A 17,456-nucleotide genomic window follows, 5' to 3' on the forward strand; every position below is an offset into this window, starting at 1 on the left:
AGGGCCTATATTTATAGATAGTGCTGTTGTGCATCTTCCCTAGAACATCTGGTTCTGAGTTCTGGCCTCAATTTCTGTTAAATTTTGTGGTTTACCGAGAAGATGCTTTCTCTGTGTTACTTTCCTCTTGTCTTCTATGATAGTGTTTTCAGACTTTTGTATGTGCAAGAATTTCCAGGTGTATGTTAGAGGCAAGATTTCAGAGCTCACTCACCAGGCATCCTGATGAATTAAATGTGGGGAGAAGGCCCAGGCATCTACACTTGAAACAGCATCCCTGCTATGTTGTACCCTGCCATTGATGAGGCCAAGATTTCATGGGTCTTTCAGCCTTAAAGTAGACTGAACGCCACATCATTTAGGCCAAGTCCATTCATTCAGTAGCACCATGATCCTGACCAATTGTGATAGGTGCTTTCAAGTTTCTTATTTGGTTAAAATATGTTTCACCTTGTCTTCCTAGTTTTTTCACCTAAAATTGTGATTCTATATTTAATAAAGTTTCTAGTACACACCATGACTGCTCCGTTGAATCAAATGTCCCTTATGTATAGGAGGTTTTAGCTAAGCTGAGTTCATTATGTATAATTGAGTGTATAATGTAATGATGCAGTTTAAACAACAAGGATGTAATCCTTTTGGCGGGGAACGGGTTACCAGGGATTGAACTCAGGGGCACTTGACCACTGAGCCAGAAATATAATACTTTTAACAGATGTATTTATTTGAACTTATAGAAATTGGATAGAAAATAGTTAAAATAGAAAGAAGAGTTACCACATGAAAAATTTAAGGCCCTTCTACCAAATTTGGAATGGTTTGGCCTATAACTGAAGTCCACATTTAATTCTCTTCCCAACAGTTTAAGAAATGGAAAGACTTCTCCATGTAGCCAGGGAACATCAGTACAGATAATTAAAGGGCTTTGGAAATTGAGTTTTGAGGAGATGTGTAGGAAAATAGGGGCACATTTTCTTGGAAAATATGAATAGCTTAAAAACAAGTTAAATTGGGACATTATTTAGGGGGATTGTGACCAGATGTTTTCCTTAACCATCAGTGGATGCTAAGACATGGGTTAGAATTGTAGCCAAAAGGACATAAATGGCAGAGGAGGAGAACATGTGTGTGGTTTTGGCAGGATTGCCAGACTGTCCTCACTTAGAACTGATATTTTAAGTACAGGAACTGGACATTCTCAAATATGAAGCCAGGAGAGACAGACATGATTTTGGCCTTGTTCTATGTGTGTAATTTCTCTCTTGGCTCTCCAGTTAGTGAAAACCATTTCTAGGGGTTCAGTTAGCCTCTGGGTCATTATAGGCTCAGATTCTGAGGCTTGCATTTGGGGTCTTTCCTTACTTCCATTAGAGACCCAGGCAATCTAAGGTCTTTCTTTCTGCATTGGTATCTCTCTTGATCTTTCTCTCTTATTTTGTTTTCCCAGTAGTAAGACATAAAATCTTATAGATTGTGATTGTGAGGCCTGTGAAGCCATGTAATAAGCTTACTTTTGAAACCGTGAGGGTTAAAACGCTTACTTCTGATAATAGAGAGGTGCAGTTCAGCTTGGGACACAACCCTGATAATTAACTGTGAATTTGACCTCTCTTTATTTACTTTAATGTTTACCTTTCAGTTTCCCATGTTGCATTTTTCTACCTGTTCTAACACTTAACCAAATCTTTAACATGATATATATTTCACAATTTTTAACATGGGGTTTTAGACTGTTTAGCTTTCTTCTTTACCAACTTGAAGCAGGAGCAGCCAGGGCCCCAAAGGCTGTGGGCAGGATAGTTAAGCTAACGTGTGTTTCTGTGTAGGTGTTTGTAGACTTCAGTCATATCAAAGATGCAGGCTTGATAAACTAAATGGGAATCCGAATTTTGCTGGTGTATGTACATATGTATATACATATCATATGCATGTATCATATATCATATATATGTATCATACACACACACTTGGGTGTTTATCTTCCCTTTAGATCAACAATACCTGAATGATTTTCACTGCCTTATTTCTTTTATGAGTTTTGTCATAAAAATTATTAAGATAGGGTATAAACAGATTATATATTGTTCATTTTAAGTTACAATATTCATATGCTGAATATGAACTCTTGAAAAAAGTGTATCCACTGATTAGGTCCGTTAGACATTATCCTTACAATTGAATTGGCTTTCTAAGTTTGCTTAGTGAACTGAACTTTATAGCTATCGCAGATGTGTACCCTGAGATTAACAAGTTTCAGTTATTGCAACATGTGTGAGAGTGATTCTTATTTAATAATTGATATCTACAGCTCTTATTCCTTATACAATTTATAATTCTTGAGTTAGTTACTTGATTTGGACTTTCATGAAAGAATTAATTCATGAACCCTACTCTTTCTACCTGCTTTGGGTTGTGGCTGATTTCTCCCAGGGACTGGCCCCAGAACTAAGTAACTGGCATTAGATTTTATTTTCTCTTTCTAACCAGCTACATATAGTTTACCTCTGTCTTTGTTTATCATTGCAGCTTCCTCTGAATGTTTTCAATAATTACTTCAGCCTTGGATTTGATGCTCATGTCACACTGGAGTTCCATGAATCCAGAGGTGAGGACAACGTCCCATTTCCATCTCCCAGGGAGGAAGTTCCCAGCAGGTGTTTTGCATGTTCCCTTTTGTTTACATATCACTTAAGTGTTTGCAGTGTGCTTCAGTATTGTTCCATTTTAACCTTCATGATGACCCCGGGAGCTAGTCCCAATGGGAAGTGGCTGCAAGTGGGGCCCTGAGACCTAATAGTTTGGGGTCTCAGAGATACTAAAGTACCGGACTAAATGTACATTCCAGCTCTCAGGACTGTTAACCTTTAACTTTGAATGGAAATTTTGAACTGAGTGAACTACTAAGATAAAGAGAGATGATTCCACCCAAGGGTACTCACAGCCTCACAAACCACAAGTGATTGAAGCTCCATAGGTCATTACCAGAGCCATTGAAAGATGACAGCAAAACAAAGAAGCAGCAGGCATGTAGATAACAGGGGCTACAGATAATTTGGACACCAAAAGTGTAATGGTGATTGAATTAGGGAGAAAGGTAGGTGATTCCCAGTGGATGAGACAGATGCGAATGAGGCAGCGGGGCAACTTCAAGTACTAAAAGAGATGGGGAACAAACAAAACAAGTTTTGAAAGAGAAGAAAGATGAAATAATGAAATGTGATGAAAATATTTCACTCAAATTTTCTTAAGCTATTCAGGGCTGAGAAAGTTTAGGATTTCTGTATATGCTTGGTAAACTCAAACAATCTCTTTTTTATTCTCTTGGTCTCTGTCAATCTCTTTCTCTCACTCTCTTCCTATGAATATAACTAAACTTTATGTCTATCGATGACTTATGTTGGTACCTGGTTTCTTGCAAATATATTTATATATCCCCAAAATAATGCCAGGAGGTAGGTAGCATTGAACTTTATTCAGAAACTTGGGAGGTGGAAGTCATAAATGAGGAATTACTTTACTTCTTTACCTCAAGGTTCTGCAGAGCTCAAGTAGTTTTAAACCATAGAATTTGAAATACAGGGTCCTATAAGCTAGAATTGAAAACTTCACATTCTGGCAATAAGGTAAAAAAAAAAAATTCTGATAATGCTCCTAGGACTAAAATGTCCAGGGTGGAGCTATTCAGACTGTTAGAATACAAATTGCAGCCAAAGTACAGATCTAGAAAGTCCCTCATAGAGTTCAGGCATTTTGATAGACCTTGGCCTTTCTGGTTTCATGAGGCATTGAGGGGAGAGTCTCTTTAGGAGTCATATTCTATGCCAGAAAAGAGCGATACTCAAGCCAGAGTTTGGTCTTCTCTGATTAACTGGAAAATCACACAGAAAGGATGTTTGATAAAAGAATCTTAGATATCCCAAATCAGAAGCACCTTTGCCCTCCCACATCCTGCTATGGACAAGTCTTGGAGATGTGGTAGTAAGAGGCATCTACATAAGGCCACATTATCACCTATTGTTCTTCCTATGTTTATGGAGACTTCATTTGGAAAGTAAATGGGACATTTCACTTTTTATTTCTTGGCCCATTTTTTTCCTTTCACATTTTTTATGAGACTGGACCTAGCCTTCTTAATAAGATTCCCAAGTTCCTTAATAACACATATAAAAGAACACAGAGTTTTCACTAATACACGAATTTCTCAAAATAGGCCTCCTGGCATGAAAAGAAATCTAAATGAGTAAGTAGCCCACAATGAGCCCATTTAAGTGAGTCTAATACTTAGTCTAATTATCCTGAAAGGTATCCTAATGATACACTTTTTTGTAGTTTGATGGGATTTCTATGCATAAAGTAAGAAGAGACCTGGGAGTGACACAAAGTAGAAAAACCAGGTTTATAAAAGAATTCTTTGGGGAAAAGTAATTTTTTTCTTCTTACTTTAAGCTATGGGACTCTTTAATTTTAAAGTAGATTATGCAAGTGTGTGTTTGTGTGTGTGTGTGTGTGTGTGTGTAAACATAGTTTAAATGAGTGATATTAAAAAACAATCAACTAAGGATTCCAAGCATTAATCTTTGAATACTTTAGTGCAAAGGCTTAGTGTAATTGTTTTATGTGATATGAAATGGAATTGCTAGCATTTTTCTTATATGCAAACCAGAGCCTTTGGAGGAAAACCAGGTACAAAGAGCTAATAAAGGAGAATTTTGTTGATTGAGGATAATAGATAAAATATTCATGAAGATGAGATTGAGATGGTGAAAATAAATGTCCATAATACAATAGAACTAAATTTTGTTGATACTCCAAGTATCAGAAATCTCAGTATTTATTAATATATATTTTTACTTTAAATTAAAAAAATGTTTGCATGAAAAGTATAATTACTAAAGCTAGTTTTTAAACTGATTTCTGTTCATTTGGATTTCCCCCATATTTTTATCTGGTCAGTCAAGAAAATCTTAAGCTAAGCTACAGGAAAAAATGAAACATAAGTCAGGCCATTTTTCAACAGGGGTGGGGATGATTCATTCTTGTTGGTAGGGTGTGAGTGGCTGTTCTCAGACAAAGACTACTCAGAGATGAGACTTCAGACTGTTCTTAGACATAGTCATTCACAATATTAAGGTTTAATGATAAAACTTGTATAATTTACTATAAAATACCTGCAGGGTGATTCAAGTCTCAAGAGAGCCGTTCTGGAAAAAAAATGATTCTGGATAAAATAACCTATTAGGTATTAGTCAAGAAATACAGTATTTTAAACTGGGAACTATGCCAATCTGTCTACATGCAGTAGTTTATAAATATAAATCTCATGAAGGAAGAATTTTTAAAAATGTAATTGCAGAAAGAATTTTTGGCATAAATAAGAGAATAGCTCATCAAATGGACAGTTCTTAGCATAACTTATAGGCCATGTATTTCTTTTAGAAAGGACAATTAAAGTGCCATTTATTTTGAAACAGTTTATTGGTGTCATTACAATGCAAATGCTTTTAGAATTACTAGTAGAAAGTCCAGCAGGGAATATGCTTAACATTTTGTTTGACTTTGTTTATAAAGGCAGCAAATATTTGACAACTTGGGTTTTTAATATTTGATAACAAAGAAAGCATACTTCATTTGGTTGGAAACAGAGATGCTTATTCTCAAAGTGACCAAGGCACTTATGGTTGAATTTGTGCTACTCAAGTATCAAAAAGTGCAGTAATATGGAACAGAATTTGGAGAGGTAATAGGATTGATCATTTAATTGTCACTTGGGGTATTGCCCAGTACTTTCATCATTATTGTATTATCACAGTGCTTGAGGGAGTATATTGAAAATATTCCAATCTATTAATGTTTAACCTTGTTAACAATGATTATGGTTATCAGTGACAAAGTTAGGTCTCACTTTGTCAACCATGTGAATGAGATTGTTACTTTTTGGGTCTGGATATTAAATACATCAAACTTCTAGCCTGAGATTGGATGCTTGCATTTTATTGCCTCATTGACATTATCATTCAGAGGAGTTGAACCTTATGCTACAAGGTCAAGGAAACGCAATCATGTCTCTGGAGGAGGCAGTATTTAAATTTGATTTAGGATTTACTATTTTCACTGAATATACAGAGACTTGCAGATCAGCACCTTTCAAAGGATTGCCAATGTCTTATGACTCATTTCATAGGAAACAGTCATATTTTTCTAAAAAGGTGTTCCTTGCAGTGGTTTGCTAAATTCCATCACTGTTGTCACTTCGAGGGACACGCTGCATGTCTTTTGTCCAGGCACTGAAGCTGAAGTGCAGTGTGCCCTGGAGAAATTCACTGCCTGCAGTCTCTGTCTGAAACTTTCTTTTCCATCTTGAACTTCTGTGTGTCACCCACTTGTCATTCATGATTCAAGTATACCTCCCTCTGGAACACTTTCCTGATCACTCTACCACTTCATCTCACAAAAATATCATCCATAGTAAAAAATTATGTTCTATTTTTCATTTTTCGACCTGTCACCTCTACTCTGAACTTCATGAGGGTAAAAGACCACATTTTTATTTTCATATTCCCAGTTCACAGCCCAATGGCTATCTCCATTAGTATTTGTTGCAGTAACAGAATGTTTGATTGCAGGACAGCTCCCACTGATAAAGGATAAATAGTAGAAGAAGGTACATATAGTGAAGGCAATGCTAGTTATAGAGGCCATAAACAATATGGGAGTTCAGCAGGACTATTGACAGAGGAAGAATATGGGGTAAATTTTCAGAAAGTATAGATGGAAATATGGCTGGGAGATGAAAGAAGAGTATGATATAGACAAGAAATGAAGTTGATGAGAGCATTTCAGACAGGAGAAAAAAGTACAGAGACAATGAACTTGTCGTAGGGATGGGTTCAATGAGCAATTAATACACAATAACATTTTTATGATATTAGAAAAATGATGATAAAGTCCATAAAAATATTTTTCCTTAAGGGGAGATGATGTTGGAAAAAATGAAAGATTTTTTTAGTGCATACAATTTGAATCTAGGATGGTGATGTTACCATAGGCACAGGTTATGGAGTCATTGAACTGAAGTTTTAAAATGAAATAAGTATCCAATGGAGAGAATATGGAAGTTGTGTGAGGCATGTGAGGTTCAAATTGCCTGTTGATTTTTACAAATACAGTTTTGCATTTGCAAATACCTCATGAATATGTCTCAGGAAAACTGAATTTGGTATGCATTTCAGTAAAGATGTTGGAAATAGAGTAAAGAAAAAGTATGGTAAAGATATGCATACTCAATTTATATGTGTGCTTGAACAAGTTTTTAAGATCTGTAGGTGAAAGCCCCAGTTTGAATTATGAGTTAGGGAGACTTCCTTGTCAATGTACGAGCTGGCATAAATGAATGTGCATGTAGGTAACATGAGTAATAATCCAATTCTGAAAACTTGGAAATGTATTTTACCATGTGGAGTCTCTGTTCTCAGTATCTGTGTTTACAGTTGTCTTTTCACCTCACCTTTAGGTTGAGCTGCTTTTCTCTTTGAGTATCTCATCAAAGGCAATTTGGGCTAAGATTAGTTGAAGCAAGTGTGCATGCAGCTTTTTTAACCAGTGTTTTAGTCAGCTGTTCCCCTGCTGTGATGAAGAGATCTAACCAGAAGGATTGTAGAGAAGGAAAAGTTTGAGGGCTCAGGATTTCAGAGGTCTCCATCCATGGATAGCAGGCTCCATTTCTTGGGGCTTGAGGTGAGGCAGAACATCATGGTGGAAGAGTGTGGCAAAAGGAAGCAGCTCACATGCTGATCAGAAAGCAGATATATATATATATATATATATATATATATATATATATATATATATATATAGAGAGAGAGAGAGAGAGAGAGAGAGAGAGAGAGAGAGAGGAGAGAGAGAGAGAGATCTTTGCTTACCAGATACAAATATATATCCCAAAGCCACTTCCCCAATGCCCCACCTCCTCAAGCCACACCCCACCCGCCTTCAGTCACTACTCAATTAATCCCATCAGGTGATCAATTTACTGATTAGGTTAATACTCTCATAACTCAATCATTTTTTTCTCTGAACCTTCTTGCATTATTTTCATGTGAGCTTTTGGAGGATACCACATCCAAACCATAACAACTAGTCCTTATGCATTTTAAAGCAGTGAATTATATCAGATGACAGAAGTCTTATACATTTTATATTTATTTTAAAAAATCTAAGATTACAAGGGCGCATTTATGTCACTATAAATACATAATACATATTTTGTTTTATATTGTATACATTCAGAAATATAAATAATCATACACAATCACTTTTTGACTACTTATTCTATATTTCAATGTGATTTGAATTTTTTTTATCCAAAAATGAAGAACATAGGATTGCTTGTCTTTTGTTTCACATGCTGGGTTTTATAATATATAGGTAGAACTGAATTTACATGAGTAGTGCCAAAGAGTAGCATCTTGATATGCCTCTGCAGGGGTATGGTTTCATGATTCCACTTTTATGTGCTGTTCTATGGAGTAGTCTGTTACCTGGGAGATTTCACTCCTAAATTTTGGTCACTGGGCTTCGCATGTTCACAAGTTTGGAATATCAGAATGTTGACTTTAAAATTATAATAATTGTGTGTTACTTAAGTATCTGAGAAGGTAAACCAATATGTGTTTCATAAGCCCTTCCATGAGCTTGGATTATTTGGACTCTTGGGTAACTTGATGCTGGGTGGAGATCTATGGTGACAGATGGATAACCCCCTGAATTCTTTACCTATATTCTTTCCTGGGAAATAACTATAGGGGGACAAAGGGATGGGGCTATTGTCTATAAGCTCCACAGAGGAAAGAAGTATATAGGAAATTGTGCTGTGAGCTAAGCAACCTTAGAGGTGCTTTGCAACAGTAATCATCTTTGAAAATGTCTATATATTTAAGGTGGCTAGGAATTTAGAAATGATCTATGTGTGGAAGGCAATTGCGATGTGACTATTTATACACCAGTCACCGTATGTCTTTGTAAGAGGAAAGCACTACAGGAACAAGGTGACTCATGTATTTTGGACTTCCTCCTTTCTTGAAGACACAGGTATTAGGAAGGCCATCATACTGGCTCAAATAGAACAGTCTATGGGCCTCATTTGCAAGGGCCATTAAAGGAGAAAGGGGAGAAAAGCTTATGAAGAGTAAACGAATAAACTCTGTAAACTGAGCTAATCTGCTTTTGTCAGGCCCTCCAAAGACCTAGAGGGTGATAACTGGACTGAAATAAATATTTGGAAGGAACTGAAAGCTATATCTGCAAGGCCAATCACAGACAAAAAGCAGAGTTTTAGGATCCCCATTCTGATGGCTCCTGTCATGCTATTGTGTTGGATATAAGCATGCTGTTAATACGTTGAATCAATTGAATGGATTATACTCACAGCCCCATCATCATTACAAATGGATTATATCCGGAGCTAAATCATTTAGATGATTTAGATAATAAGATTTGGGAAATTTGAGCTAATGAGATTTAGATGAGATTTTCGGATTTTGAGTTGATGCTATAATGAGATGAGGTCTTTAGAGATCTTGGAAGGAATGAATATATTTTTCATATGAGAGGGATGTGGATTATGTGGCAGACAGTGGACAATGATTGTAGCATTTTGGCTTCCACAACCAGTTGTCATCTGGCTCTGTCAGCTGTGTTACCTTACATGGCAAAAGGACTTTGTGATGTGATGCAAGTTAATATATCAGGTGACTTTAAGGTAGGAAGAGAATTCTAGATTATCTGCATGGACACAACTGAAAACATGAGCTCTTAAAAGCAGAAGAGGAGAGCAAGTGGGGAAGTCATAATGATTCAGAGTGTGAAGACTTGATGTTCCATTGCTGACTTTGATGATGGAAGAGATCAGGAACCAGGGAATTCAGGAAGCCTCTAGAAGTGGGAATTAATCCTGGACACCATCCAGCAATGAGAGAGAACTTCAGTCCTGCAACCCTAAGGAGATGGATTCTGCCAACAACCTGAATAAGCTTAGAAGTGAATCTTTCCCATGGCCCTCCATAAGGGTTCACCAGTATGACACCTTGATTTGGGTCTTATGAGACCCTAAACAGAGTACCCAGGAGAGCCTAGTCCAGAATTTTGACCTGAAGAACTCTTAAGGAAATTAATGGATGTTGTTTTAAGTTGCCAAGTTTATAGTGATTTGTTGTGGCAGGGATAAAAAAAAATTAATAAAGCTACCATTGGTGTTCAGTCACACTATGAACAGAATGAAGATCTGGATGAATCCAATGAGTGCTTGGGCCTCGCTGTCTGACACCACTTCTGGCAGAGGAGGAGAATGGGCAACCCAGGAATTGGAGCAGTGTATCAAGGATCCTCCCACTGTTAGAGTCTTGGGATATTTTGAGTATTGCTAGCCTTTCTTGAGGGTGGCCTTTCATGTTTATCTGAAAGCAACTAGCAGACACAACTTCCTGAAGGACCAGAGCTCTTACACTTTCTCTCTGACGCTTTCCCAATTCTTTATTCTTCCTTCTGTTTCTTGATGTAGTTGGAGTCCTCACTCTTGGTCCTCCCTGAAGGCATACCAGCTCCTGTGAATGCACACAGACAATCAACCATCCTAGCTCTTTTTAATAGCCAATGGGGAATTGCTGAATATTGTTGTCTGCAGGCTGTTCCTGACTTTCCTATGACCTGGCTTCCACTGGAAGTGTTCAAGCTCTAGGTCTAAGCTAAAACATCTCCAGCTGCCCCTTGTTTGTGAATCTGTTTGTTTTTTTTCTTGGAATAGCATAGATGTGGACATAGGAAAAGAATCCAGCTGTCAAGGCCATCAGGGTGTGTGTCATAGCATAATATGCAAATTTCTTGTCCTGGGACTAAGAGGATTCCCTTGAACCTTTTCTAACCTCACACCCAAAGCATAAGTGCAAATCTCCTACCTGTTTACCTTATGTCTCTAACACCTCTCTGAATGTGAGGTGTCTTGATGGATCTCTATTTTTAAATTCTTATTTCATGTTATTTAGTGACTTCACTACATACATCTGAGGTGACTGTTTTCCCCAAGTGTGTGCATGAAATCACCAAAAACTCCACTTAGTTCTTAATTTTGTAATCATTTTGGGAGATCTTAAAGATAGAAATAGTCTGTCTTTTGAGAGGAAAAAGAAACTATTCTTTAAAAAGAAATATTTTTTTTCAGTTTTTCAGCTTCTGGAAAAACCTCATTGCAATATAAATATTTTCAAACCATAAATTATAAAATGAATAAATGTTAATAGTTGACAGATGATTCACTTAATAGCTATGGGCATCAATGCCCTGAAAAAGTTCTGTGCCAGCATTGTGGCTGCTGCTTTCCCTTGCCTGTAGCTTGCTTAATAGCTGGGCCTGAGTTGTTGTTGTTGTTTCTTTTTTAATTAGGGTCTATGTACTCATGATAAATTGCACAGTAAAAAGTTTCTCATTTTACCTCTGGTTTCATAAAGCGAGACTGTTAATGTAAAGGTACATGCAAATGGTACCCAGGTAAATCTGATTCAAAAATAGATAAAAAATGGCATGTTGTTCAATAGCCACATTTACCTGCACTAGACCTAAAATGTGAAAATGGTTTATTCTCAGGCCAAGCATGGGAAATCAGGATGCAGATCAATTAATGCCATTTTCATCTTCTTTTTGTTTAATGTATAAATGAGTCTTCATTTCATTTTGTTTCTAGGGTTAGAGAACTTAGAACAGAGTATAGAAAAGCTTTGATATACAGAAACTGTATATCAATGAAGACAGCTCTCCAGGACCAATCTATGAAAGTTTGTAACTCTCAACTTGTTTTCCGTGTCATGTGCTACCATGATGATACAATAATCATGAAAATAATCTAAGAATCATTTGTCTAGGATTATTTCTTGAGGTCCTGGGCATGTTGTTTGGTCTTGGAGAGTGAACTCTGTTACTCTTCAGGGTGATGGCTGGGGATTGGCATTCACAAACACGGTTAGTTTCAGCTTGTCATCCTGCTACCTATCGAGAAATGACTGGGAGAAAGACCTAGACTAAGAAGGAAATGATGGATGTCGTGAATAAAATAGTAGAAGGCCGAATATGGATAGTAGTTTCTTTTAGAATGTCTTAAAACTTTATTGGAGAAAAACATTTGAGAAAATTATAGTTAATTTGGGGATTTTATAATCCCTTGAATTCACATGAAAATTCTGATACACATTTTTGTTTCATCTTTTGGGGTCTTCAAACTTTATAGCATACAGAGGCAAAATCCAAATTAAAATCATTTTTAGTCAGGGCCTTTGCTGTAATAAGCCAAGTCCATTTAGTAGACCATCTGTGTGTGTGTGTGTGTGTGTGTGTGTGTGTGTGTGTATTCTCCATCAAAACAAATAATTTTCCAAGGCTTGTGACAAGCAAGAACAGAGGGTAGTGCAGAAATTTTATAAAAGCAAACTCTCCATTAATTTTTATCTAAATTCTCCATATTTGATTACATTTGGAAGTTGTGTATATAGTTTATGGAAGCGATGTCCTGTAGAAGTCAATGAAAATAATCACCTCTTTACCTCCTATCATCTTTCCCTATCATCTCTGCCCCGAATTCCTGCCAACCTGCTATTTGGAAGAGTCCAGAGTGTCGCAAGCTTTAATATTCATGAGACTCACCACCATTCCTAGTCTCTGCATGCAGACATTCTAATTTAGTAGGTTTAGGTAGGAACTAATGATTTGCATTTATAACAAGCTGCCAATTTGCTCTGATGTTGCCAGTTTGGAGCTAAACTTTTGTAGCACTGGGCCACTATATTTCCCTGAAGCCTAGGGAAAGATGATTAAAAAAACAAAAACAAAAACAAACAAACAAAAAAACCCAAAACTGCTCAAGGATCTTTTGGCCCTATAGATTATAGGTAGGTCGGGGGGTAAAACTGCTAATCTCTAATGAGGTGCCTATAACAAAACTACCTCTCCTCTTTCACAGAGGCAAATCCAGAGAAATTCAATAGTCGTTTTCGAAATAAAATGTTTTATGCAGGGGTAAGTACATATTTCATTTTATAATCATTATATATTATTTAATATTAATTCAATGACACTAACTATATTAAAATTATAACATATCTCAGACATTATTATCTTTCTCTATATAATTACTATTTAATGTCTTCATTTAAGAATGAAAGTAATGGTGTGTTTTTTAAGTTTGTTGTCAGAAAGGGAGTTGATATTTATCAACTCTGAATTTTAAAGATGCAAGGCTTCATGCTGTATAAGAGAGGGTGATATTCAGGGAGGCATATGGAAAACATCAAAACCAATGTAAGGAGTGGGGAAATCAGACAGGTAGTTGGGAAACTGTATCAACAGACTGAAAAATGTATAAAGAGTCTTAGATTAGAATGTCATTTTCATATGTACACATTGATGTTTGGATGAGAAACTGACAAATTGACAGAACATGGGAAGAATTTCATGGAAGCAGATATGAAATTAAAGGAAAACCCTTCTTTTCCTCCTCAGGAAAAAGTCATCCAAAATATTAATTAAGAAAGTACAGTTTATTCCACTGCATAGAGGGAATCAAAATAAAAGAGGTAATGCAGGGCATTCTCAGTGGCAATGCTAAAGATTATTTTAGCATCTAACAGACCAGTAGGACAGTCAGGGAGGACAGCCAAAGTCATCTTCACTTTGACCCTTGGAATTATCCAGTTTTTCACCCTCTTTCTGTAGTCTTAAATTTTACTAGAGAATATAGTTTGAAAAACAAAAAGAAATATTTCAACTTGATAATCATTTTCCTGCTTTACTGTGGATTCAGCAAAAGGAGAACTTGTTATATATTTTTGTATAATTTGGAATCATTGGGAACTGTCTATAATATGAAAGTGGGATATGGAAAAACCATGTAACTAAGTTTTTTGTTTTTCCCCTTCTGATGTATAGGCAGCTTTTTCTGATTTCCTACAGAGAAGTTCTAGAGATCTATCCAAACATGTTAAAGTTGTCGTAAGTATTGAATATGTCAGTTCATTTTTTTTTGCCTGTGAATATGAATGTCACAAGAAACAACTCCTAAATTACAGTGTCTGTGTGGATTAATCTCTTAGACTATGTGTGATTTAGAGATCACTTAGTGTGGTTCACTCAAGCAGTATTTATGAATACTTATCATGTCTTGGGCACTGGCTTAGTTGCTGGAATGAAGATGAATATAAAAAACTAGTTTCATTCCTGAAGAAATTCACAGTCCAGTTATGGAGAAAGCCACTCAAATCACTGGAGCATAATGTAATAAAGTTATTCAACATACGTACAAGATGGTGGTATCACAAGGGGAAAAAAAGTAACCTTGAATATTATGGCATCAGGAAGACCTTCATCAAAGAAATGATGTTATCTGGCTCATGAAGTGTAAACAAAAGCTCACCAAACAAATGTCCTTATTCTAGGACTGTCTGAGAGGACACCATTTTAGAACAGGGCCTTCCCTTAATTTGTTATTTTGTGCTAACTTACCCATTAGGCTGGTCAGGTTCCTCACCGCTGAATGGAATTTTCATTTTATTTCTTTTTCTCTGCCCCAGGTTTAAGATATCTACTACTTGGAGGAAAAGGAGAGATAAATTTACCTTTTTCTAGGTGCTGCATTTAAAAACAGCTTAAAATTAGTTAAGAAAGACAAAATGTTTCTTATAGGAACCAAGTTAAGTAAATGGATGGATGGATCTTTGTTGTGTGTAGTTGCATACATAAATGAAGAAAAGATAGAAGGAGAAAAATATAGAAATGGGGAAGGATGTGTAGTGACATAGTAAGGCTTGGATTTATCATGGCATAGGTGAAGAATATGTGATCAGAGAAACTGGAAAAAATATATGCATAAAAATAGAGAAAAACATGATATTAAGCTAATAATGATATAGAGGAATACAGAGGAGCATGAGAAGATACAAATGAAAATCTGTAATCATCAGTAAAGCACATATGAGACACGAATCTCCTAAATCAGTTAAATGGGAAATAAATCCCATCACTATGGTATTAACAAACCTTGGCATCACTTGCATGTGTTTTGGCTCTCATATGAGAAGTGTCTGTCAGTGATGGAGAATCTTGATAATTCAAATATTTCTTTCTTAAAACTAGATGGAAGAAATACACAAGTCCATTGTACTATGAAGATCTTTATTTTGATAAAACTATGGTTAATAAAGTTAAGTACCAGCAGCATTATATCAAACTGCCCATTTCTTCTTGTGCCTGCCATCCAGCCAAAAATGACCATCACTACCCTTCCAGTATTTTTTGCATTTAGAGGAACATTGACAGTGCCTGCCAAGAGAGCTAGTGAGTGCTGGGCATAAATTTTCGATCATAGCTGGGCAGTGGACACATTGAATGTCAGTAAACTGCTCAGGAGAGAGGACTGAAACCAATCTCTGCATATTTTCCTAATCACCAGAGTCTCTCTCTCTCTCTCTCTCTCTCTCTGGCAGTCCTCTTAATGATTGCTTCATACATGGGCAGCTACGTAGCAAGGATTAAAATGAGCTTGCAGAGAGGCCAAAATAGCAGCAAATCACTAGGAAAAATGTAGAATCAGCCAATACATGTAATATTCCAGGTGGAATAGCTTTGTAATCTTATGTACTTTTAGGAGGAGGAAAAAATATTAGAAACAAAGTGTAAGGATTTGGGATTCAGTCTTAGGTTTGCCTTTCCTAGGTATATGACTTTGATTATGTCATTGAACCTTTGAAACACCTTGCTTTTCCTGCCTGTGAAACAGGCATAATAAGATATGTCTCTTAAAAAAACCATATTTGACCACTGTTGTCTGACATAGGATACCTCTGCAGTGATATTGCTGCATGTTTTGACCGTGAGATGGAAAGGATGGAAGGTGAGCTAGAATGATCAGATTTGTACACCATAGACCACCTTCTCTTTGGCACAGAGAGCAGTCAGTGTTTTAGTATAGTCATCTACACACTCTTTTCAAGTCCTTAAAGCGGGAGGCTTTATGTTTGCTTAGTAGTTGAGAGTTCTCTAAAACCACCTTTGATCACCATCTAGAATTTGATTCCTATCTAAATTACATTTGAAAACATTTCATTTATTTAAGTCTATAAGCTTTCTTGGAAGCTATTTTCGAGCATGCTCATGAAAATTAGGCTGTATAAGAACAGCCAGGAAAAGTTCCGGGTGTTTAGACAATAACCTTGACTGTTATCAAAATCATTACTACTTCGTTTAAAACTTTGCCTAAAGAACTCCTCAAAAATTATCAGGGACTTTGGGAATGCTTTACTCCTCTTCCCAAAAGGAAAAAAAAAATGCGAGGAAATTCTGGGATGAAGCTATGAATAAAGCAAATAGAAAAGCAGACATTGTGACTCTGACCACTGAGGGGTCTATAGCCCTGACTGGAGTTTTTGTCTTTTGATCTTTGTCACGAGTGGGAAATGAGAAAGGCAAATGGAAGGGTCTCCTTTGATTAGTCAGAGGATATTCCTCTTTGGGGAAAGCACTGACAGATCAGGGAAGCACACAGAGGCACTGAGCAAGGCTGGCCTGGGCCTTCGAGACCAGAGTCATGTCAATCAACAGAAAAGCAGTTTCTTCTCAAAAGTCCAGTCCATTTCTGTTACAGATTAAATTTGTAAAAAAGTAATCACTTGTTACTGTTTTGTGTTTTCTTGGTCTAGTATTCCCATACTCATTTCACATTCATGAGAGTTATTAATTATTTCATTCAAAATACTGACTTCCCTGTGGCAAAGATCAGATGGCCTGTTGGAGCTTATCCTAACTTATAATAGATATCTTTTTAAAAACTTGAATATGCATATCTTTAAAAAAGTGTTCAAAATGTTACATTTAACATTTTAAACATAAAAATTATCTCAAAGAAATCAAATAACTTGTTTGAATCAGATGGTTGTGGTAGTTAATGCTACTGCCTTCATTTATAGCTTCATTCCTTTCATTCTGGTAAGACTTTCATTGTTGATTCTCTGCATATAAGTATCTAATAATAAATAACCCAAGGTTAAGAAGGACGATATTTACTGTGATTGTGAAAAAAGACACAGTTTATTTTTTTGTCAAATGTCAGGTTTGTTTTATATTAAATCAAAACGAAACCCAGCTCTGAACTCTGGGTCTAGTTAAGCAATAAAAAGCATAAATTTTCAATCATAGTAACTGGCCATCCAGAATTAGAGACAAGGGGAATAAGATCATGGTGCCTATTGTTGTCAACCCAGTTATCTTGATAATTTTCTTAGACGTGTGACTGCTTCAAACCCTTGCTTTTTCTGTTTTCATTGTTGCAGTGTGATGGAACAGATCTCACCCCAAAGATTCAGGAACTGAAGTTCCAGTGTATAGTATTTTTAAATATACCCAGGTAAGCTCTGTTTATATTATAT

At 36.3% G+C, this 17,456-nt stretch overlaps 1 protein-coding gene across 2 annotated transcripts in view; it reads left to right on the plus strand.

The window, feature by feature from the left end:
* Dgki (diacylglycerol kinase iota) overlaps window positions 1-17,456 on the plus strand; it is a 408,417-nt gene that overhangs the window by 241,559 nt on the left and 149,402 nt on the right. For both annotated transcript variants that reach the window (XM_027952172.2, XM_027952173.2), the window contains exons 15-18: window positions 2,527-2,605; window positions 13,001-13,056; window positions 13,966-14,028; window positions 17,361-17,434. In XM_027952172.2, the coding sequence (XP_027807973.1) occupies window positions 2,527-2,605; window positions 13,001-13,056; window positions 13,966-14,028; window positions 17,361-17,434 (272 nt within the window). The remainder of the gene's footprint in view (window positions 1-2,526; window positions 2,606-13,000; window positions 13,057-13,965; window positions 14,029-17,360; window positions 17,435-17,456) is intronic.

This window comes from Marmota flaviventris, chromosome 1 (genome assembly GCF_047511675.1).
Source record: "Marmota flaviventris isolate mMarFla1 chromosome 1, mMarFla1.hap1, whole genome shotgun sequence".
NCBI classification, from domain to species: Eukaryota; Metazoa; Chordata; class Mammalia; order Rodentia; family Sciuridae; genus Marmota; species Marmota flaviventris.